At 36.1% G+C, this 23,655-nt stretch overlaps 1 protein-coding gene across 2 annotated transcripts in view; it reads right to left on the bottom strand.

Annotated features, from left to right (window-relative positions):
* Rassf9 (Ras association domain family member 9) overlaps positions 1-12,021 on the bottom strand; it is a 35,749-nt gene extending 23,728 nt beyond the window's left edge. For both annotated transcript variants that reach the window (XR_013106346.1, XM_076920101.1), the window contains exon 1: positions 11,455-12,021. Coding sequence is in view for 1 of the 2 variants with exons in the window: in XM_076920101.1 (XP_076776216.1) it covers positions 11,455-11,501 (47 nt within the window). In the remaining variant the exon portion in view is untranslated. The remainder of the gene's footprint in view (positions 1-11,454) is intronic.
* Positions 12,022-23,655: the final 11,634 nt, after the last annotated feature.

The raw sequence follows: 23,655 nt of genomic DNA, 5'->3' as shown, positions 1-23,655 counted from the left end.
GTACTAACTAAAACTAATCACATGTACTACTTGCTTCCTTTCTTCCTTCCTGGTACCACAGTTATCCCTTCATATAACAGATACCTTCAACATTCAAAACCTTGAGGAATATCATATAATTCCTTATTATGCATACTTTGGTGGATTCCTCTTTCGTTTGCAATACACTCATAATCGCCTGTGAACTATAACACAAAGCCTTTTTCCACATTACATATACTATTTCATGTACCTAAAATAGTCTTCCCCTGGCCCCTTACATAACTAATTTTTTGTTCAATTTAAGTGTTACTTTAAAAGCCTGTCTACAAACCACTATACACTCTTCAATATGCCAAGCTGCTTTCATTCCTTATAGCAATAACAACTGTCTAAAATGTTCTGTTTTTATACAATTGTCTTAATACCATATCTGTATACTAGACAACAAGAGAATTTGACAACCTTATACCTCCTATCAACTCAGTTCCTTAAGACCATAATTTATATAAGAATTATCATTAATCATTTATATGTAACCCAAATATATATAATATAAAAAATATATAATATATACATATATGCATGTATATGTATAATATATACATAATATATACATTATAATATACATAATATATATCATACATATACATGTATATGTGTGTACATATATATACATATACACACATATATATATATGGTGGAGATGTGGGATAATAGGGATAACTCAAGTGTGTTTTTATTTAGATGGTAAATGAACTAAAACCTTATATAATATTGCAATAAGGAGAGCCTATATAAAGCACTGTATTATATGTCGTCTTTTACTTAATTATCTGAACTGTGATTTCATCAATTTTTAAATAAAACCAAAAGTACCCAAATGGTCATGTTGCTAAATCTTATGCATATTTTTTAAACAGTTCCCAGAAAAAACTTCCTTTGACTGTGTCTATTAGAAGTAATAGTGGTAGACTGAGGGTGAGTGGGGACAGGAACAGGAGGGATCAGGTGAGGGGTGAATGGAAATCAGGAGAAAGTACTGGGAGAAACAATTGGAATTGGGTGGGAGTATAATTCAGTGGTCATGTTGAAACCTACTGTAATGGAATCTCTGAGGGATCTATTATGGTAACCCTAGCTAAGACGCCTAATAAGGGGGATACAGAGTCTGAACTGGCTATCTCTATAACAAGGCAAGATTTCTAGTGGAGGGATTGAGACACCAACCCAGTTACCCAACCTACAACCTACAATTTGTCCTACTAGCAACATGTGCTAGGGTAAAGGTAACAGAGAATTTGTTGGAGTAGCCAACTAATGACTGTCCCAGCTTGAATTCCATGCCAATAGAAGGCGTTAACCCTAACATTGCCTGGAGGGGCAGAAGCCAGAGGCCAGATAACCCATAGGGACCCAGGATAGAACCAAATACACCTGACTGGCAAGAAAAGAAAGGAAGAGCTAAACGGTGGTGGTGGCACAGTGGCTAAGGCGTCCACCTACAGAGAGCGCAGAGGGCCCCGCGTATCCACCCGTTCGAATCCCGCTCCGTCCCTTTTGCCCCCCCCCCCCCCGAGTTTCATGGGGGGAAAAAAGTTTCTAATGATATTGTGCTATACTCATAGACAGGAGTCTGGTATAATCACCCTCAGAGATGCTCAATCAAATAGATTCAAAGACAAATTGCGAAACATTAGGAAGAACTTGGTGAGTCCTGAGGAAGAATGAAAGGAATAATTGTAGGAGCCAGAGGGATCGAGGACACCACAAGAAAACCAACATAATGAACAAATCTGAACTAATAGAGCTCACAGGGACTGAATCGAAAATCAGGGAGTCTGAATGGGTCTAGCCTAGGCATCTGCATATACTGTTACAGTTGTGTAGCTTGCCGTTTTTGTGGGACTCTTAACAGAGAGGACAGGGGTGTTTCTGACTATTTTGCCTGCTTTTGGAATTAGAAACTTTTTTCCTCCTACTGGGATGCATCATATGAGCAGAGGTGCTTAATCTTATAGCAACTTGATATGACTTGATTGGTTGATATGCCTAGAACACCTGCCATTTTCTGAAGGGAAATGAAGGAGGAGTGGATAAGGGGGAGGACGAGGGGAAGAGGAGGAGAGCTTGGAGGAGAGAAGGGAGGAAAGACTGCAGTCCGGATGTAATATATGAGAGAATAAATTATTAACAATATTATTCTTAATAATAATGAAGTAGGGGTTAGTAAGTAAAAATGTATCTACAGATATCTTGTAGCCAACTGAAAGGGTGTAGCCAGGTGCCTGCATAGTGAGTAACAACGAAGAAGCAAAGATGTGAAGCGAATGAATAGCTATTTCTTACCGAGCCCAACTCTTCTCTCCATATGGGAATGATTTTGTTATATGTTTACCCAATGGAAATGACCATGGCTTTCGGACAGCATCCGCTCTCGCTTTAAGGAAAATCTGAGGTCTTATTAGAAGAGCTAAAATATAGTTACCCATAGGCTCTTCTGTGGGAGATTGTGATCTCTCAAAGCCATTGTGATCTTCCCCTAGAAAACCACAAACTTCAGGAAATTCCTGTCAGATTGAAAGAGATGAGAACAAATACACAATAGTGGAATAACTTAAAGGCATTTAAGAGTCTATAAAATACCTTATTTGATGGTTGAGAATAGTACACATATACCACTATTCTGGTACATCAGTATGCTTCAGGTACATATTCTGGTACATCAGTATGCTTCAGGTGCACCTTCTACTAATCACATAGCGCAGCTGATAGATTGGAAGCTTTCAAAATTTGGACAGCTTTTCACACACATACAAATGAACTTAAATTTAAAAGATAAAATAACTGCTCACTGCACACAGTCTGATAAACTGATGGATTTAATAAAATTATTAAGATGATTTGAGGTCAACCATAATTGATTAAGTGGGACAGGGTCATAGAAGCATTCACAGTTGTTTCCTAAATACTTCCATTGCAAATTCAGTTGGAAAAAAGTTTTCTACCACTACCAGCATAGTTATAGATTCTTGCTAGACTGGCCACATTGCTGCCCAGTTCTTAAGTTCTTCTGTTTTGTTTATACTGACTCAGTCTTATGCCTGTGTGATTCAGTCCTCTCCCACATCTTTCTGCATATCCTTCTGTGTTCCCATCTCTTGCTCAGACCTGTCACAGTGGGAGTTTAATAAATGCTACTTAACTACAATGATGTTCCATTATTTTTCTTTACTTCCATCCAGTCCTCTCTCTTAGGATTGTATTGAAAGTCAATCATCAAGGCTTCTTGTGTTCATTTCCCAACACCTATTTCTTGCTGCTGCTCAAAAGCAACTGTAATCTCTAGCTCCAGTGGACCCAGCATCCTGTTTTGGCTCCATGGGTACCAATACTCACATGCACACAGAATATATATATATATATATATATATATATATATATATATATATATATATATGAAAATTAATAAAATTCATGCCCTACTATGTATTTAATATATATGGCAAAATTCTTTCTGGCCTCAAAATTAGTTCAGAAGAGTTATGAAAATAAAGCCAAAATACTGTTGGAATTCAAGTACTTTCATTTTCACCTATAGGTATTATCATCTATGTGCAAAATTTACAGACAATTTTAATTATGTTCAGTAACTCTCAATCTAACTCTTTTTATCACAGGGGTAAGGAGATCAGTGTTGTTGCAAAAATTCTAATAAATGAGGACTAGAATATCAAATTTCAAGTATCACACTATATTTATTTATTTTAAATGTACATAAATTTTATAGCATTTTCCATATAACAGCCCTGAAAAGGGAATGGGGATTTACTGAACTTTTCTTGTATTCTAGAACTATGGCAAGTCTTTCATAGCCAACCCACAAATATGTTAATTTAGAATTAATTATGTTTTTAAAATGATAAAATTATGTCTCAGGAATAACATGCATTACACAGCAATCCTCTATGGTATAACATAAATTTGAAACAATCTTGTTACTGACTACTATAACGTTCCATATTTTACTGTCTCCACAGTATTAAGTATTAAAAGAGTTTATTTGTTTAATCACTCAGTACTGAATGTAAGCTGAGATGAGTTGTTATAAGAAGTGTTAGTGGGGGTGAAGTAGCTTGTTACAAATGAAACAAAAAATCACTTTCCAGCCCTAGAATGAACTTACTAATTTATTAATTGTTAGCTACACATCATTTTATTTTAAGAGCATCATACACAGAGAGATCACTCTTAGCCAGAATATAAGCATATAAAAATGCCATGCATTTTAGCATGTGTTTTTTTTTTTTGTTTTGTTTTGTAAACTGTAATAGTCTAATATAACATAGGTCTTCCTTTCATTAGGAAGAATGAATAGTCGCCAGCTATATTTTCCTTTTATCTCAAAAGAATGTGGAATGGTCCAAAGCATCAGTATCTAGAGGGTGCTTCCAGTGAGAGTTCCTGAGCCTCATTTATATACACATATGAGCATCACTAGAGAGTAACTTGTGACAGTGTTCCTCTCTTGTTTGTTTGTGTTTGGTTTACCAGAAGCCAACAAGGTCTTGGATCAGATCTCTTTCAGCTATGGTAATATCTACCTGGAGGCATGGTGTTGTCACACAGATGGTCAAAGGTCAGTACTACATTTATAAATTCATTCTAAATTACACAAACATTCATTCAATAAAAATGCATTGACACTATTCCTGTCCTGATGCTATCTAAACATTAGCTGTATTTTACGAGCATATTTGGATTCCTTTATTCAACCAGCAAATGTTTGTGGAACACTTGTTCTGGTTATTTTATAAGGAAAAAGAATGGGAAAGCATCCACTATTAATGGGCCAACATTTTATGAGAACTTTTATAGAAATGTTTATACTTTCTACATAGAAATGGAGAGCATTCCAGCCTGTAAATATAAAACCTAAAGTATAATTTTCCTGGTTGGTCAGCATAGGTAAGATCCATTGATTTTCTTAAATTTGAAATAATTATGTATATTATAGCCATGTCTATTACTTTCCACAAACTCTCTTCAATTCAAAGTATTTTGAACTAGGTTATATTTATTATTTAATTACTTTTAAATATATCCAAAAATTTCAACAATTTTATCTAATTGGTGAAATATAACATGCATCAGGGGTTAGCAATTGCACTCAATTGAAAATACTGAGTAATTAACTCTTAAGAAATAACCTATGCTTGTTTTCATTGCAATGTTTAGATGGGTTTAAAGTCATGCCCTGCACTGGAAACCTAGCCAACTACCTGAGGCAAATGAAGTCATGGATCTTGGAGAAGAACCTACAACTGCCACTTTACTAAACCAGAATAATCCATAACTGCGTTCTCAACATTTGTCCTTATACCCACAGATAATTGTAATCCTCATCCCTCATCAAAGAAATTCCTCTTTGTTAGATATGGAGACCATTACAGAAAATCACAACAGACCAAAAGGCAGAGTTGTGGAGGAGGCCATTCCCAGTGGATACTTGTACCTACAACTCCAACACCTAAGGCTCAGGAATCAATGAAGAAGTGAAAAGATTATAAAAGCCAGAGGATAAAGGAGTGTTCCCTCAGAACTTCAGAAGCTACTTGCAGAAAGTCTTACCAAGCTGAGTGCCTAAACATTAGCTGAACATGGATAATAGATATGGCAAAGTGGATACAGGACAGGCCGCAAAGCCTCAACTCTACACAATTACTGCCAACTAAGAAATGCTTGAGAGTCAGAAAAAAGTTTTCCAAAGGGAAGAGCACACTGATTGGTTATCCAATACCAAATGGTCAACCCTGAAACATACATAAAAGTAAAATTTATATGTGGAACAGGCTACATTTAGGTATTTAGGGATACATATGTGTATACATATATGTATGTAACAACCATTAGTTTTAAAAAGACATTGCAATTGAAAAAACAATGAGGGCTGTTTAGGGATAGAAAAGGGAAGGGGACAATGACATAATTATAATCTCAAAACATAAAAATATTAATCACACACGTACACAATAAAATACCTGGAGTATTCAAAGGAAAGCAAAATAGACAAAACTAACAAACAAAAATCAACCAAACAAGACAAACACAGACACAAACTAAAACCACTTAACATAAAAAATCCACAAAAGAGCAATAAAAGACAGAAATGTACTATAGTTTTCCCTTTAACATATATGCAGTACAGATATCACGAGGTCTTATTTTAGAAAGTAAACATGCCAGAGACAGATTACTTTTTAATGCCATACAGTATCTATATGTAACTGGAAGAAGTGAACTCACACCACTATGTCAACATTTTTTTGCAATTTATTATATAATCTCTATCTATCTCTATCTTTATGTATCTCTAGCTCTCTCTATATATTTCTTTATTTCTACCTCTCCCTCTCTCTCTCTCTCTCTCTCTCTCTCTATATATATATATATATATATATATATATATATATATATATATTCTGTGTTAGATATACTTGCATGTAGATATGTGTATATATAACTGTGTATCTACATATCTATAAATCTGTCTCTATAAGTTAGAGTTAACTTCTCTGAATGCTCAGAAGGGTTGTCTATTCCTCTATCCTTGTATATCAAATAAACTTAAAATGTTCTGTTATTCAATAAACTTAATCAAGACATTTTCTAAATTAAATTGTTAGTGAGCTATAAATTGTATAACTTGTTTCAAAACAATTTTCTTTCAAGAGCTGCTTTTACAGGCATGAGCCACTTGTTGGTCTGATGCCTACTGAGACATATTACACAGTAAATGTCAGGCTGCCTAAGTTGGCTCGATTTTTTTTTTTTTTTAAACCAAGCAATTCAAGTTTTAACCTGGAAACTGTTTCACCTCTGCCAATGCTCTTGGGCTATTTTTGTCAGGGATAAAGCATTCCAGGCATTGCTCCTAATGGATTGTCTGCTGCAAGCTAACAACAACTTAAGTTGGTATAAGGTATCATTAGGGGAAAACTCTTCAGAAACTTGGAGAAGGACAAAGACTTACAGGCTCAAAGATTTGGCAATTCTCAAATTCTTAATCCAACTTTTTGAACACTTTAAATCTCCAATTGAAGCTACAAGAAAAAAAAATTACCTGATATTTTTCACTTCTAGCTATAGGAAGGAGACAGTCTTCTTCTCCAAAACTCTATTTGTAAAATCTAATTCTTCTTTCTGATGAAACAGTTCAAAGGATTTACTTATGATGGTGTTCTTGTTTTAAAAATACAACCAGGAATATTCTAATCACCTAACAGTAATGTGAAAACCAATGCTTTGGGTAATTATTTAAAAGTGTAAAGCCAGACTCCTCCAAAGATGTCTGTTAAGGTGTATTTTCTGGTACCCTTTTATTTAGGATTTATATGAAAAAGGCTGACTGTGTATAGCCTACACGTGGTTGACATATTTCCCTATTTTTAGCAAAAGCTTTCTGAAACAGTTCAAATGAAAGTCAGGGAAAGTTCAAATGGTCCTCAAAAATGATGATAAAAACCTACATAACGGTGCTTTGTCTGTTTGTAGTTAGTAAATATGTATTTAGAAGGACTATATGGGACTCTTCTACAGAACAGCAATATTCTGCTTCTTGGAAGACTTGATGAACTTTTCAACCAGTTCCATCTCCTCAAGTGTTAGAAATCATGTCTCGCGTAAGATTTGGTAGCATATGCCTGTTACATCAGCACTCAGGAAGCAGAGGCAGGAGAGTTGTAAGCTCAAGGCCAGGGTGATTTTGAAACAAAGTGATGTTGTTTCAAGCAAGGCACAAGAGTCACATCTCCTGGTTAAGCATTCCAGTGTCACCTTGAAGTATAAGTTGTTCTTTAAAGTTTTTTTTAAAAATCGTTTTAGTTTCTAGTTATTCACATCAATTTATGAAACAAGTGAAGACAATCACACTCATAAATGTGGTCTCTATGAATAATTAAATAGGTTAAAAATCCAAGTTCCATCATTGAAAGTTCGTATGAATATCAAATAGATCAGTGTTTTATTGTTTACTCCTTTAGCTTTTATGTGAGCAAAAAAGGTTGCCTAGTAACCATCATACATACCTTCTCAAAAATTGAATAGATTGTTGGAAAAAAAATATCAACCGAGATTTTCTATATTTTTAGTCACACTGACAAAATTCTTATTGGCAAAATGTGCATCAATACTCGGACTTCTGTCACAGTTTTTGTTGTTATTCTGAAACTAAAATATACAATCCATTCCCCACCACCCTTGAAAATGGTACTTTTCTAATTAAACATACAATTAGAACATTTAAGCAGATTACTGCTGATTATAATAATTAAAATCTTTAATCTGGGGTTCTTTCATTTACATGAAAGTTTAAAGGTAAAAGCTCAAAATATTTGGGGCCATGTAGTATTCTTGAATTAAAAAAAAAAAACAAAAACAAAAACAAACAAACAAACACACACAATCCTACCAAATGTTTTAATGAAACTCCAGTGTCAATTGATCTGTCCTGAGTATTGAGTCGTATGCAACACTAGCTTGTATCATATGCCAAATAAGGAATAAAGTAATAATGGTCTTCCTAGGTTGAGGAGAAATTATAACTTAGTGCACAAAACTAAACAAACAACTGTATTACAGGTCTACAACACACCAGGCACTCTGCTAGGCATGAAAACATAATGATGTCTAGACAGATATGACTCCACCCTCTATGAGCGCTAGACCTCGTTAGCTGAAAGTTCTTACACCTCATCTTTTGCACATCCATTTATATTACGTCCATGTCTAAAACTCCCAAATATGTACTTCTTCTGAGCACAGTTATAGGACCATCGCATCCTGCTTAGTCTTGGGTGATTTAACACTGCCCCATGAAAGAAGAATCGTAAAATGACATGCAAACATTAAAACCAATATGCAAACTTCTCAAATTTGTATAATCAGCCCTGCAAATTTTCAGCAATCTTTATTTCTGTTTTCTGAAAAGATGCAAACCTAGCATCATTCTCTTCAATATATTGATCGTGTGACACAAATATGTTGTTTAATTCTTCCTTTTGTTTTACAAATTAGACATATATTCATAAATCCACAAAATGTGTATCTTACAAAATACATTTCACTTGGTTCGTTAGTTCTTATTAGACAATTATAATCCATCACCTTCTCTATGAAGCAGCTGACTGACTCATCATTTAGTGAACAGATTTGTTGTTTAGGTGTTCACGGTTATTTAAGCCCTATCAACTCTGGTCGATGAAATGGATAAAGTTAACCAAAATCATTTTCATTAGTTGCTTTATCTTGATATGGTCAACAGACCAACCCAAACCACAAGACTTTATATAAACTGACAAATTATATTAAATCTATTTCAAGGCCCAACATGACACTTTTAATACTCAGTTTCAAATACTCATATTTTTATGTCATTGACTTATTCTGTTCTCTCTCTCTCTCTCTCTCTCTCTCTCTCTCTCTCTCTCTCTCCCTCTCTCTTTCTCTCTCTCTTTCTTTCTCTCTGTCCCCCCACCTCTGTTTTTACTCCAGGCTAAAAAGTAAAAATCTGTTAAAGGAAGTAATTAATCACTGGAGTGGTTTACACACATCCTCCTCATTACTGCCTTTGCTCACACCCTCAAATTGAGGTCGTAATAAACTATGACCCTCAGCAACAGCTTTCTATTTTCTCAGGGAAAACTTGAAATGCTGTTAAACTTTCAGTTCTTCTGTACTTATCTCTTCAGCACATTTTCTTGTGTGTGTGTTTAAAATATCCTGCTAAGAGTGTTTGTTTTATGACTAGAGCAGAAGGTACAGTATCAGAAGTGACACAATAGAAACAGACTATGGAGTTTAATAAAGACATTCAGGGGTGCACTCAAAGGCTTTAGTGCACTCTTACTTGTCACACAAGTGATGGAATCCATAAACTGGTAAAGCAATCTTCACAACAAATAATTCCGAAGACAAGATTTGGTTGCAGAAGAGCAATTTGTTTACAAAAAAAACAATAAATCCAAAAATATTTTTTACACAATTTCAAAGTGTTTAAAGAAATATAAAAAGCGTTATAGTAGTAACACAACTAAACTTCACAGCAGAATTGGGGCTGGGTACCTGGAGAAGGTTTTTCTGGAGTAGTTTTACATACTTTGTCACCATTCATACATGAAGCCAGTTGTAATGGACACCACTAGCTATTAAAATAAACCGAAACCATTGTCTCTTAACATGTAATAAAGCATCCTTAATTCAAAAATACCACATTTGTCATATTTATCATATTATTAGCACATAGAAGTGGTTAAGAAGGCTTCACAGTATTTATTATAGCTTCTTTTAGTTTCTTAAAAAAATTCAGACAATTAAATCAAGTAGATATTTGTGTACAAAACAGAAGTACGAAAAATCACTTTAAAGTTGTATTGCTATATTATCAGGCAGACACCTTAAAATAATTATGTCATTTCCTACCTTGTAATTGTATCCATTTAAATTTACCCTAAGCAGATTATGACAGGCACAAACAGGCATAAGGAAGAGGAGAGTGGCTGGAAAGCCCATTTTATTATATCTGCCAAAACAGATATATTAAAAAAAAATAAAGCGTGTCTAATGTCGTTTCATTGCTTGGATAAAAATGTAATATATGAGTATAAATAAAATAGTTATGGTAGGAAATATGAATATAGATATTATCCCATTATTCCAAATTCAATTTCTCTCTCTCTCTCTCTCTCTCTCTCTCTCTCTCTCTCTCTCTCTCTCTCAGTTAAGTTAATTCAGGCTGTATTTATTAACTAAAGTATAGTGACAATAATAAAGATGTAAGGCACGCAGCTGCTTGACTTCTCTCTGAATGCCTAAGCCCCCTAAAGTTCTCAAAGACACACAGTTCACACAAAGCTCTTCATGGGAATGTTTGTGCTTGGGAACTTTCCAGATTTTAGAAATGTCACAATCTCAGGGGAACCTAAGCATTGTTTCCAGATTATATCGCCAGTTTTACCTCCCCCACCCCCCAAGTGATTAGAAATCCAAGTTGTATCTTTCCCAAACTCTTAAGCTTTTACAAAAAAAGTGACCTTCTAACGCAGTGTTTAAACAAAAATATATCTTGTTATTCTTCTCACCCCGAAAGTTCAAGACAAAGTAAAGGGAAAATGTTAGTGTTAGTGTACTCAGACTGCCATGAAAGGAAAGGAAAATTAAAATCAGTCATGATTTCCCTTGATCCTTGTTCGGGATTCTTCCTTTGTCAATACAGGACCTACATTTTGAAGAGCTAGCTGGATCTTCATTCTAGATCCTGACTCTTCAAACAGTTCTCATCAGAACCAAAGTTAAAGGTAGCATACTTTCACACTTAGGGAACTGAGTCCAACACACACACACACACACACACACACACACACACACACACACACACACACACAGATTTTTTTTTGGGGGGGGGGTTGTTTTTTTTACCTGTTTTTATGTCGTGTCTTCAGCAAGTTCCTTCCAAAGGGAGCCATGGTCTGTCCGGCAAGGCAAGCAAATAACACAGTCCTTATCTCAAAGTAATCTGGGTCCTGGGAGGGGTGTTTGGGTCTCTCTGGTGAAGGGAGGAAGGCTGGAGGCTTCCTTTTCAACTCCTCAGATGTTCCTTGCTTTCAAGCTCATTAGCAGCTGGCTGAGAGAGTTGCTGGAAGTTGTGCAATTGCTGCCTAACTTTGAACTGCGGGGATTGTTGTGGCTGCTGCGCCTAGGGAGACCAGCCCAGCTTTAGCCTGGAAGAAGGTGTTTGTTTGGAAGCTCAAAAGATAGAGGAGAGAGAGGAGAGAGAGGGAGAGAGGAAGGAAGAGAGTCAGAGAGGGAGGAAGGAAGGATAGGAGGGAGGAAAGGAAAGAGAGGAAGGGAGGGAAGGAGGGAGTGGAGAGCCTCTATTGTGTGTTGTAGCTATTTGCCAACTAGCTAAACTCTAAGACCTGCCAACCCTACAGGCATGGTAATAGCCATGGAATGGGAATTTCACTCGACTTGGAAACCCCCCATTCCTGCTTTCCACACCCAACCACACAAGGTGTGCACACACATAAAAGATTTTAAACTAACCCCCCTCCCCCCTGCGGCCTCCTGCCAGCCAGCTCCAGTCAGTGAAAAGTAATCTGATCTTGGCAAACAGGAATGAGCAGGAGGAACGCTTTCCCTACCTACTCCATACATACAAAATAAAAACCCTCCCTTTCCCTGAATGCAATCGTGGTAAGTCCGGTTGAGGGGTGCAGCTACTAAGAAAGCAGGTTCCCTAGTTCTCCATTTAAAGATAAATAAATAAAAGGTGGGGGCTGGGTGGTGGGGAAACTGTGAAGGACAAAGAGGTGCAGGGCTAGCAGATCACTAGCTTGTGGTAGCTGACCACCAGGGTGCTGACATCCATCAGCCTTGTGAGATCACATGCTGTGCCTCTGGGACCTTGGGAGTACCCTAAGAAATGTGAGCTGCTTGCCACCCCTGCCACCTTTAACTATTGAAGGGGGATATGGAGCTAAAATAGGTATACTGTCAAAATGTGTGTGTGAGTGTGTGTGTGTGTGAGTGTGTGTGTTGGTATGTAAAACTCGAACCTATGACCTAGGCATATGAGAGAGTGAGGATAGTGTGTGTGTGTGTGTGTGTGTGTGTGTGTGTGTGTGAAAGAGAGAGAGAGAGAGAGAGAGAGAGAGAGAGAGAGAGAGAGAGAGAGAGAGCAGACACAGGAGCTACAGGGGCATCAGTGTCCTGGAGGATTTACTCTTGAGTCTTATTTTGAAGAATCTACTACCAACCCTCCACCAACAATGACTCCCTAAAACACAATCCAGCTCCTAATCACAGGCTCATGGGGTTGGGGGGGGGGGGCAAGGGGAAGAAGAGGGAGGAGAGAGGAAAAATGGGCTGTGGGACTTAAAATTTCTCTTTTCAGGTTGATGTCTTGAGTCCCAGCAAAGCACACAGATGGTCCCTGTTTTCTATGGAAATTCTTCCTAGACAGCACCAGCAGTAAGACATGATTGCAAAGAGTCTTTTTATTTGTATACACACTTCACTGTTCAGGACTTCACAGATTTGTTCTGTAATCACAACTTCATCTGTAGGATATGTATGCATATGATTTTATGTTAACTAAAATTATATTTTTCTGTATAATCCTATATGTAAGTTATGCATATGACCCTGAACCACTACAAATTGGAAAATTGTAAAAGACAGCGTTATAATTTAATAATATTTTATGGCCCTGGAAGAACTGTTTAAGAATATGTAACCATTTTTAATTCTAGAAAAAGCATTTTCAGCAATAAAGGTGCCAACTGTATGTTTTGTTTCTCTCTGTGTTTAACCATATGAGCATACATGGGCATTTTTCAAGCTTGGTATTTTTATATGTATGCACTTTCTATGTAATAAAAACCATATAATCTTGGGAATACTTTGGTTTCCTTTCTTTGCTTACACATATAATGATTTAAGTCATTAGGGAAGCTTATATAGTTTCTCCGAGTTATTCTAAATTGAGTTTCTGTAGATGTACTGTTTACATATTAATTTTAACCAATTGTAAAAATGTTTTCATTTGCTAATAAATGTCTCTGTGTATCCTATCCTTTTGGCTCCTACCTTTGTTGACATTGTATAAGTATGTATGTTCACTATATTGTTAAAAAGGACTTCTAATGGGGAAAGAGGAAACGTTACGTCTTTACTAGCATAACCCTTATGTTGCTTTCAAGTTATCACAAATGAGTTACCTTTAACAGGTTATTATTCTCACATAAAATACCCTATTAATACTCTTCATGACAAGCTCTTTCATGTAGAAGAGTTAAACACAGAGAGGTTGGTATACATTAAGCAGACACAGCTTTATTTGTCAATTATATATCAATAATGATGGGAAAACAGCACAAAATGTTACTATCTCTTAGTTATTAAAAGCAGAAAGAAATACAAAAACATGGGCTGAATTACTTAAATAGAAAAAATAAGAGAGGGGCAAGCCTAACTCTATCCCTAAATGACAATAAAAAAATTATGTTTTATAAAGTCTGATCCACTGACAAGAAGATATTGTATACATAATTGGAAAGGTAACTTTATTCTGATTTTATACATTTGTCTAGTTTTTAATATTCAGATGTTCTCCTCTGCTAATACAATGGTCAGAAAATCTTATTTTTACATGTGTAGTATAAAGGGACATGCACTTTTACAAATGAACATAATTTTGTACAACAGTAACCTTCAAAATATTTAGCATTGAAGACAAATTTATTATCACAGTTCTCCCAAGAAAATAATATTTCTGACAAGGGCTAATGCTCACTAATATTTCTTCAACTAAATAAATGATATATTGTGTATAAAATGTTGACATGGGGTTCTAAACTAAATACTTTTCCCCAGAATTATCCCAAACTTGAAAATAAGGCAAATCATGACTACTTGACCTTCTAGTGATGTAGTAGAACATTTGTCAAACAGGAACTCTTAAGGATTATTAGAGGGTGTTAAGCAATGTGTCCTTGAAGTTTCATTGAGAGAAAGAGACTAATGTTAAATTATAAAACAAGATAAGTATGCTGTGAACAACTTTGTTTCAGGAGCAATCCAAATGATTTTGATGATAGATGATGGGTAGTGTAACCCTTCTCGCTCTCTTTCTATCTGTCTCTCTTCCATCTCTCTCTGTCTCTCTGTCTCTACTCTCCCCTCTCTCTCTGTTTCCCTCTCTCCTCTCCCTCTCTCTTCTCCCTCTCTGTCCCCCTCCCTCTTTCATCTCTCTCTCCTTCTCCTCCTCCCTCTCCCTCTCCCTCCCCGCCCCTCCCCGCCCGTCCCTTCCCCTCCCCCCCCCCCCTCTCACCTCAGAACGAAGTTGAGCCCAAATAGAAAATGCATACTCTCAGTGTTATGATTGGAACCTGCTTTGGAATCCTTAGAGGGTGGAGGTCTTCCTGGTACAAACCATTCACTATAGGTAATCTTTAGAGGTTCTTTTATGCCTAGTTTCCATCTGTGTTCTGTGCCTGGGTCTATGGCCAAGCTGGGAACAAGGACAACCTGTACACCTTCCATTCCAAGGTGAACTGAACTTGCTCTGAACCATGAGCAAAGTGAATCTTCCCTCTCTTAAGTACTCTCTTAACTTGTGTCAGATCTTGTTCACAAGCATACAGAAGTAACTAATATCTTACCTTTCATATTTATATTGGCATTTTAAAAATACAAAAAGTCATTAAACCTAATGACATAATGAATATTTCCCCAAATAAAGGAATCTTATTTAAGCTGTGATTCCATTGGTATCACCAAAAAGGTGAAAAGCATTAAAAACACTCTGATAGAAAAAACCCTACTTCTGGAGGCTATCAGCAGGAAATATGAGTACAGATTGTTGGTACAGTTCATTTTTAAAGTGTAGAACTGAGCTCGATTGATATCATGAAGTCCCATCCCTTGTTGACAAGTACCTTTCAAGATGACTTGAACTACTCTGTGCATGCACACAATGGGAAGTAGAGCCTGGCACATATTCACGGCACTTACATCAACACCTCAATTGTCTTCCTCCTCCAGGACATTAGAAAGCTAATCTTTCGAAAATATTGCTCCAATTACCAGTGTCAGGAGACAGGGATGGACTGGGGAAATGCATGGTAAAGACTCTAAAGCAGAAAATATATGAGGTGAACAAGTTCAGAGATCAATCTACAACACGGAGGGCAGAGGAAGCAGATATTAAATCCAGGACTTTTGCTTAATGACTGGATTACAACTGCTTTTGCCACAGAAAAATGCATTTGTTTCCAAAAACTTTCCATTAATACAAAGAATGTCATGATTTTCTTATCATGGAAAATGGGTATATTTTCTAATTTGCTCCATTATACAAAATGCTTTATATAGATGTTCTTCATCGGTTACATATCTTAAATATATAATAACAATTAAAATAAACATGAAAAATACAATCCCAATTCCAGTTTAAATCTTTTAAAGTACTTATAGAATCAGCTCTGTAACCCAGTATTTATTGTGGGCTGTTATCATTGTGTTTCATTAACTCTAGCCTATGTGACTTCACTAAGTTGCATAGAAGTTAAAGTTTCAGTGTTGTAACTACACTGGATTCTGTGTTAAAACTCTGATATTTACTTTTAGGGAATATAGGTAATGGTTAACTTGTCTGAGCCTCAGGTGTCTGCTATGGAAAATGAAGAAAGCATTAATTCTGTTTTCTAACTTTCTTATGAAATGCAACTTTAAGGGGAAACTTTTCTTCACAATATTTTATACAGACATTTTATAATCTCTGTACTAGTCATTTCCTCTTCACATTTTAACAATTAAATTGGCTTGCTTGATTTTTATCAGAAGCATCTGTGTTGGTATGAGCCAGTTTTCCCTGGGGGCTGTGTTAAAAAGAGCAGCAGACCTGAAGTTCTAAGTCTGGGATTACACAAAAGTGACTGTGAGCCAATTTGTCACCACTTACATGGTAATCTGAGAAGAAATAACACACTGGATAGCTTGTTAAAATGAATCGGTTCTTCTGATTTTATTAAAATAAAAAAAAAAAAAACACCACTCTCAATTAAGGGAAAAAATAATAAAATCTGTAGCCTTTTGTTTGAACAAAAGAGAGAAGATGAGAAATAATTCCAGCCTGTCAGATGGGAGGCATAAACACTAGCCTGTGGGTCTTCAACCCATCAGCATGTGGCTGAGAAAATGACATGAGATACAACAGAACTGTCTACAGAAGAATGTACAGATATCCACCCAGAGTTGTGAACAATAAATAGTTCAGCTGAATTCTAGAGGCTGTGCGGGGTCGCTGTGGCTGTTACCCAGTGCATGTCTGTCGTCTGCAGTTCTTGCCTGCCTTAAATCAGCTCATACTTATGGAAAATGCATCTGGAACCTGGGATGGAAATGGCTTGCTCACGACATTGTTTAATTCCTAGATGTAAGTGTCAGGGCGTGAGAAATAACAATCTCAAAATACTGTGGGCAAAGAGAAGGAGCTGAGAGTCCATTTCAGCTACAGGACCTATGGTGGCTGTACCTTTTCGGTTCCCCCATAAAAGGCTAGAAAGACACTCCTAAGCTTTGTAGGACTTATATAGCTGGGGCATATAATGAGTCATCCAGCTTTAATGGGTGTTTCCATTAAAAATAGCTTTTAATTAATTAAACTCAGTGTTTGAATAGCTGACTGTCTGGGTGTTGGCCAGATACCTGTGACCTAAATAAAAAGCCAAATGTTTTTGCTAAGTAGCCATGGCTGTTATTAACTCTAATGGGCAGGTGGCAAATCCATGTAAGGATGGGACTAGTAGACATTGCACAATCTCAGGGAAAGTTTAGAAAGCTCGGAAACCTGGTATTTTAATAAAATTTCTAAAAAAATAAAAACCCATATGTCTGTGTAAATGTCTCAAAAGTACATTCATCTTATTAAATAATATTGTAGTTATTATTCTGTCCATTATAGAAGGTGCTGTGTATGTAACATCTTATTTCGTCCCAGGATGATGATAAATGAAGACAATGCTATCCTAATATTATCTTTGAATCGAAAGTGAGCCATTGATTAACTGGATAATGATTCAAAAACAAAGTAAACATAGAATTCAAGGTGATTTTAAAATTGGCCTAAGAAACATAGATGCTCTCTGTGTCCAGCTTTTCACTGTATGAATGAAACCCATGGGGCCTGGGAATAAGAGCTCTTGTTAAACTGTTTGACTTGAAGGGAACAGAACAAACACAGATTACATTGGTTATTCCAGTGAGCTAGTTATGGCTTGACATCAACTGACATACAAAAAAAAAAACTAACAAAAACAAAACAACAACAACAACAACAAAAAACCCAAAACAAAGCTCAAGTCTGTAGACTGAAGGGAGATCATATTTACATAAAGATTCGTTTCTGCTATGAATTCTGAATCCAGAAGGGAATAAATTAATTCATAATTATGTTTATAATTTTAGAGTTGGACACTACTCTCATGCAATATTCATTTAAAAATAAAACATCTGAAAACTATGTGGCACTAGACCTGTTTTTGCAAAATAACCAACGTTTTGTCTCTACAAAATATGTGGCATACTTAGTAATATAAAAGCATTCACATTCTAAAGCATTAGACTAGTTTTAAGGTAGATAACTTTTTTAATAAATAAAAATGGATATGGAAAGAAAGAAGATTCTTTGTTTCTAGCTACTATTTAGTTAGTTTTTTTTATTTTTATTTTGCTGTGCTAGGGATCGAATATAGTTTTTTATGCATGATAGTTAGGAAAGTGCTGTCCCACTAAATTACAGCCTGAGCCTTTTGTTCTTTTTTGGTAGAGGTAATCTCAATTATTTGTTACCCAGAGAAACTCAATATCATAATCCAGGATGGCTTCAAACTTGACAACCTAGAACTCACAATCCTGCCTTAGTCTATAAGTTCTGGGATTACAGATATGCCCTACTATACCTGGGGTAATTCTTTACATTATTCATTGTGAGTGAGTGATTTTTATCAGGGAACTGACAGCAGGTTATTGCACCAGATTCAGAAAGAAAATCACCAGTCTTTTTTATCTTTAGGTTAGAGAAAAGGTTCGAACTTGCTTTGTATTTGAGCATTTAAAAGCCTTAAAAGAGATCTCTACCTATTCTATTTAAACCCCTGAGTTTTATTCAACTATTATCTGAAGCCATAAAGTCTTATGTCTGATTTTCTCTTTTGGAAAACATTATGTTAGTTATTTTAAAGTAGAATATGCTTGACTTTAACGACGATTGTTCCTTCCCATTTACCTTTGCCTTATGTTTAATAGCCATAAAGCCTAGAAGTTGATTTGTTCTCTGAGAAAAATAAATTCTTATGAAACTTGTATCATATGAAGGCACTGGGTAAAAACTCCCATTCAAAGAAGAAATGGAATAATTCCAGTTTACAAAAGTGCAAGCCCAATGGCAGGTGTGGAGGGGATTATTTAAAAGACCATCCTTGAATTGTGTTCTTTGTAAGTTACATTTGTAATGTGGAGAAATGGAAGAAACACATCCTTTCAGTATGGAGGAAAGTCACATAGTTTAAGGGTGTGATTATATAAATGTTACCGTTATTTAAGCATTATCCACTATTTAATAAATGGCCAATACCCATTTTGTTCATTAATTGATACTTCCCTCCTGTAGAGTAGATTGGAAAATACTGCTCGTATAAAATGCATCTTATGCTTTGTAGGTGTGGTCTGAATTTAGCAGTGTGCCATTTTCTTTCCTGCTGCATGGAACCATTCTAGTCTTATGTGTATAAAAACCATAATGATAATTGTTACGGGTTGGATTATGACTCAATCTGAAATCATGTAGTGGTTTAATCCCCAACATGACTTAGGGGATAGAACCTTTAATTAAATAATGAAGGTTAAAGAAATCACAGGAATAGTCATATAAACAGTAAAGGCTCTGGTACCTACAGAAATAGAAACAGATTTTGAATTTCTGTTACTACCTAGGTTGCATATGAAAATTTGTATGGGTACAAAACAGTAGTATAGCTATAACCTAGGAAAAAATTCACAATTTGAAACTGGATTTTTATGCCCTGCTGTTATGATTTTCTAGCTTCTAAAATGGCAGAAGTGTAAAGTTTGGCCAGTTTACCCACCCCATCTAGGTCTTATGAAAGGCCAGAGTAGTAGGTTCACTACACACCAACAACCTGGCACTGAAATTGTTCACTATGACAAAAACCAAAAACCAGTTAGTTATCTTCTATTTCTATTTGTTTTGAAATTAAAAAACAGCTGATTTGGCACCTAAAGACTACCCCTAAGAATGCCAACCCAGTGTCCATACCTTCCTTTGATCCTCAATATCATCAATTTTTCAGTTAGTAAATTTACCCGACCACATCAAAGGCATGCCAGATTTGTTAATGTTATTTAAACACAACCAAAAGGCAAAGCAAATATTGTACTGTTATCACTATGGCTCAACAGAGAAACCTCAGTCATGGGAGTGAGGATATAGTCTGAAAACCTTGAGGTATAGATATAAAAGCTTATTATGCACCTTTGGGAATCCAGATTAATGATATAATGTGTGATATTATGACATTGGCATTACATTTAGTGTGGTTGTAGTAGTCTTGAACTTGAGATAGCAGTGATCATATATGTCCATATTAATACTCTTTGAGACTAACCCTATGAATACACCAGAATCACAACAGTTTAGAAGATCTATAACTTCAAGTATGTCATTACCAGCTTTCTTTGATTTCTTTTTTCTTTTATAAAAAACCTTTTTGATGGAAATCGAATTGCATTAATTCCCTTTCCACTGCCTTTTCTTCAGCTCCTTCTATCTACCTCCATTGAAAGATTTCCATCTCCCCAAGTTGATAATCTCTTTTTCTTTAATTGTATTTGTTACCTATATGAGTGTATGTGCATGTGTGTAAGCATGTTTATGTGCATGTGTGCATGCACGCAAATATATAGTAATACAATCTGTTGAGTCCATTTTTGTTCCTTGTGTGTATACGTTTTCAAGGTTGTCCACAGTGTACTGACAACTGTTGGGAGCCGACTTTTAGCAGAAAGCGGCTATCAGCTTTGCAGCCATCGTGAGCCATATACCTTGACATGAGACTTGTATTACAATAGCCTACAACAGCTGAGCACACTCTGATAATCTTGCTTTAGATACCTTGGGTGTGTGAGATTAAAGGTGTGTGACTTAAAGGTGTGACTTAGAGATCAGATTTAGAGACAAGACCTAAGGGCATGATTAAAGGTGTGACTTAGAGGCATGGCTTAGAAGTGAGACATATAAAAGCAAGAGGCAGACAGAAGAGAGATCAGAAAAAATCAGACACTTTAGAGAGTACAATTTGGAGAGAACAATTTGGAGTAACAGAGATTCAGACACTAGGAGTAGGAGTAGACATTAGACACTCAGAAGAGAAGAGATTGAGTACAACTAGGAACTAGGAACTAGGAACTCAAGACTTGGGACTTGGACTAGGAAGAGAGACTGAAGAATAAACTGGATTGAATCACACTCTGTCTGATCTCCATTCTTTGAGTCCCTCCTCACTCTCTGTCTTGCTGAACCCTGACCCACGGACCGGAGCAGCAGCTTGGGCCGGGATACAGTGGCCGCCAAGTGTGGGGCAGCTCAGGCCTCAACATTTTTTGGTCCCCAATGTGGGCTAGCGCGGTTCTCAACAGACAACCAATATAAGAGCTCATCCATGGGCCGCAGTAATTTTCCTGTTTGTAATAATAAACTGGGGAGTAGGGGGGAGAATAATAAGGAAGGAGGACTGGAAGATAACATCAAGTTTGTTTGATAAAAGCCTCAAGAAATCATAATATTTTATGCTTACATAAATTATACAAGAGACATGATACATATAGTTGCACATATAATATGTACATAATATAATAGTCATTTGTGCACTCAATATATATTAATAGAAATAACACACATATATATTTAATAAATATATATTTTATAAATATATTTAATATATATTAAATAAAGCTAAGTAGTGCCACTTGCGAGTACTCTCTATATGATATATAGATTAATAAAAACACTGTACCAGACAAGAGGAACGTCCTTTTAAAGAGTTTGTCAGAGCAAACCAAAACAATATAGATTACCAATGTCACGTCTGGTTACCTCTCAGCGATTGAGATGGGGATGGATCCTAATGAAGAAGAAACCACACACTTAGGACACACAACTCAGATGATTTGAGCTGGATCTGACCTGAATGGCTCTTTTCCGTGAATATAGCTTCCATGGTTTCAGAAAATATTCTGCAAGCTGCCAAGAGAGGGAGGCAACTAAACAGTCTTATGCAGCTGTGATGCCTATGAACCGTAGCAATTAGCACCATGCCAAGATATGTATAAAGGTGCAAAAGGGGGCACTCAGATATGGTTGGCAAGCATCAGCTATCTAATTGAACTTAAAGGCCACTCATCAGTAGGGAAATTTTGTCTGATACTGACACATAGTCAGCTTTTTGGCAATAGTGAAGTACTGGACCTTAGAAAATAATCTATTACTGCCACTTTGCTAGCCCAGAATAAACTTCACTTCATTCTAAATATTATCCCCATACCCACACATAAGTATAGCTACCTACTTTCATCAAAGAAGCCCCTCTTTACAGTAAATGAAGACCATCACAGAAAACCTCATCTGGATATAATGTGGAGATCAACAACTCATGGTAATCCCATCCTCAACGGACACATCTACACCATATTTCCTGCATCCATGGCTCTGGGGAAAGACGGCATGAAAATATTGTATGAAGCAGAATACCAATAAGTCTGCTGTGAAACCGTCTCCTTATAAATGAATACATATGCAAGACTAGAACAATAACAATATCAGTAAACATATTAACACCGAAGGAGGAAAATTTGTGGGATTCTATTCCTAAACAAACAAACAAACAAAGTACAGGCAATGATTCACACTTTTATATTACTCTTCTTAAGTGTTGTCTGTAATTCAGACTGTTTGCTCTCCGTAGTTAATGAAGAGAGTAAAGGGGGCACACTAGGTATCCTGATAATAGAATTCTTTTATCAGTGAGTTGATAGATTTCTATTGAAATCAGTGGGATACTGTACAAAGAACCCAATGGGTTAGACTTCAATTTAGAAACAAAGTTTCATTGTACTTGAGAGTCATAAAAGTCAACTAATTCTAATCCAGCAACATGGCTGCTCTGGTAAGATATCATATCCAAAGTCCTTCTGGTTCTATGTGATCTGACTGGAATGCAGACATGCACAGGATTACAATGTATTCTGGGTGGAATTCAGACACACACTTTAAATTTCTAATCCTAAACAATGTAGATAAGGCTTGTTTATAGAAGGAAGCAGCCATATTTGAAGGTAACTTCTAAGTGAGGGGCAGACAAAGTGATGAATCAGAGAATAATTTGACAGAATGAGTCAGAGAGAGGTTATTCCCAACTCACACAAGAACAATGGAAAACATGTTTTAGGAGAACAGCACAGAAAGAGAAAAATAGAGGAGGTAGTTTTACCGAACAGGTGGCAGGTGAAGACAGAAGAAGCCAGAGAATTAGAAGAAAGTAGAAGATTAAAAGAGATTGCCAAAGTTAGATTGAGGCCAAGCAGAACAATTCAGTCAGGAGCCAGTTTAGAAGATGAAGCTTAAATCAGTCAGCATGAAGAGGAGTTTGGGCCAGAACACCACAGTTGGACTAGCCAGCCAGAGAGTTCAGAAAGAACAGGAAAGGGTGAGTTTATTCAGCATTAAGCCTCCTAGATGACAATTACATCTGGTGAATAAACATTACTCATATGTAAAAATTAGAATATACAATAATGATTACATATGTAAAAATGATATTACTATAAGGAATAAAGAGACTTAATGTTAAGTCTTAATGTTAGTTATGAGAAAATATTGCTCTTTTCATGTTTGTTCATCCAACAAGTGAAATTGATTGCTCTACTATTGAGTACAGAGTAGTTTGCAGTGACATTTCTAATTGATCAAAGTAAGTAAAGTTTGGTGCATTGTTGTTCATGAATAGAGAATATATATACATCATATATATCATATATATA

The sequence above is a fragment of the Arvicanthis niloticus genome, chromosome 22 (assembly GCF_011762505.2).
Source record: "Arvicanthis niloticus isolate mArvNil1 chromosome 22, mArvNil1.pat.X, whole genome shotgun sequence".
Lineage (NCBI taxonomy): Eukaryota > Metazoa > Chordata > Mammalia > Rodentia > Muridae > Arvicanthis > Arvicanthis niloticus.
This window is presented reverse-complemented; position numbering and strand designations above follow the sequence as displayed.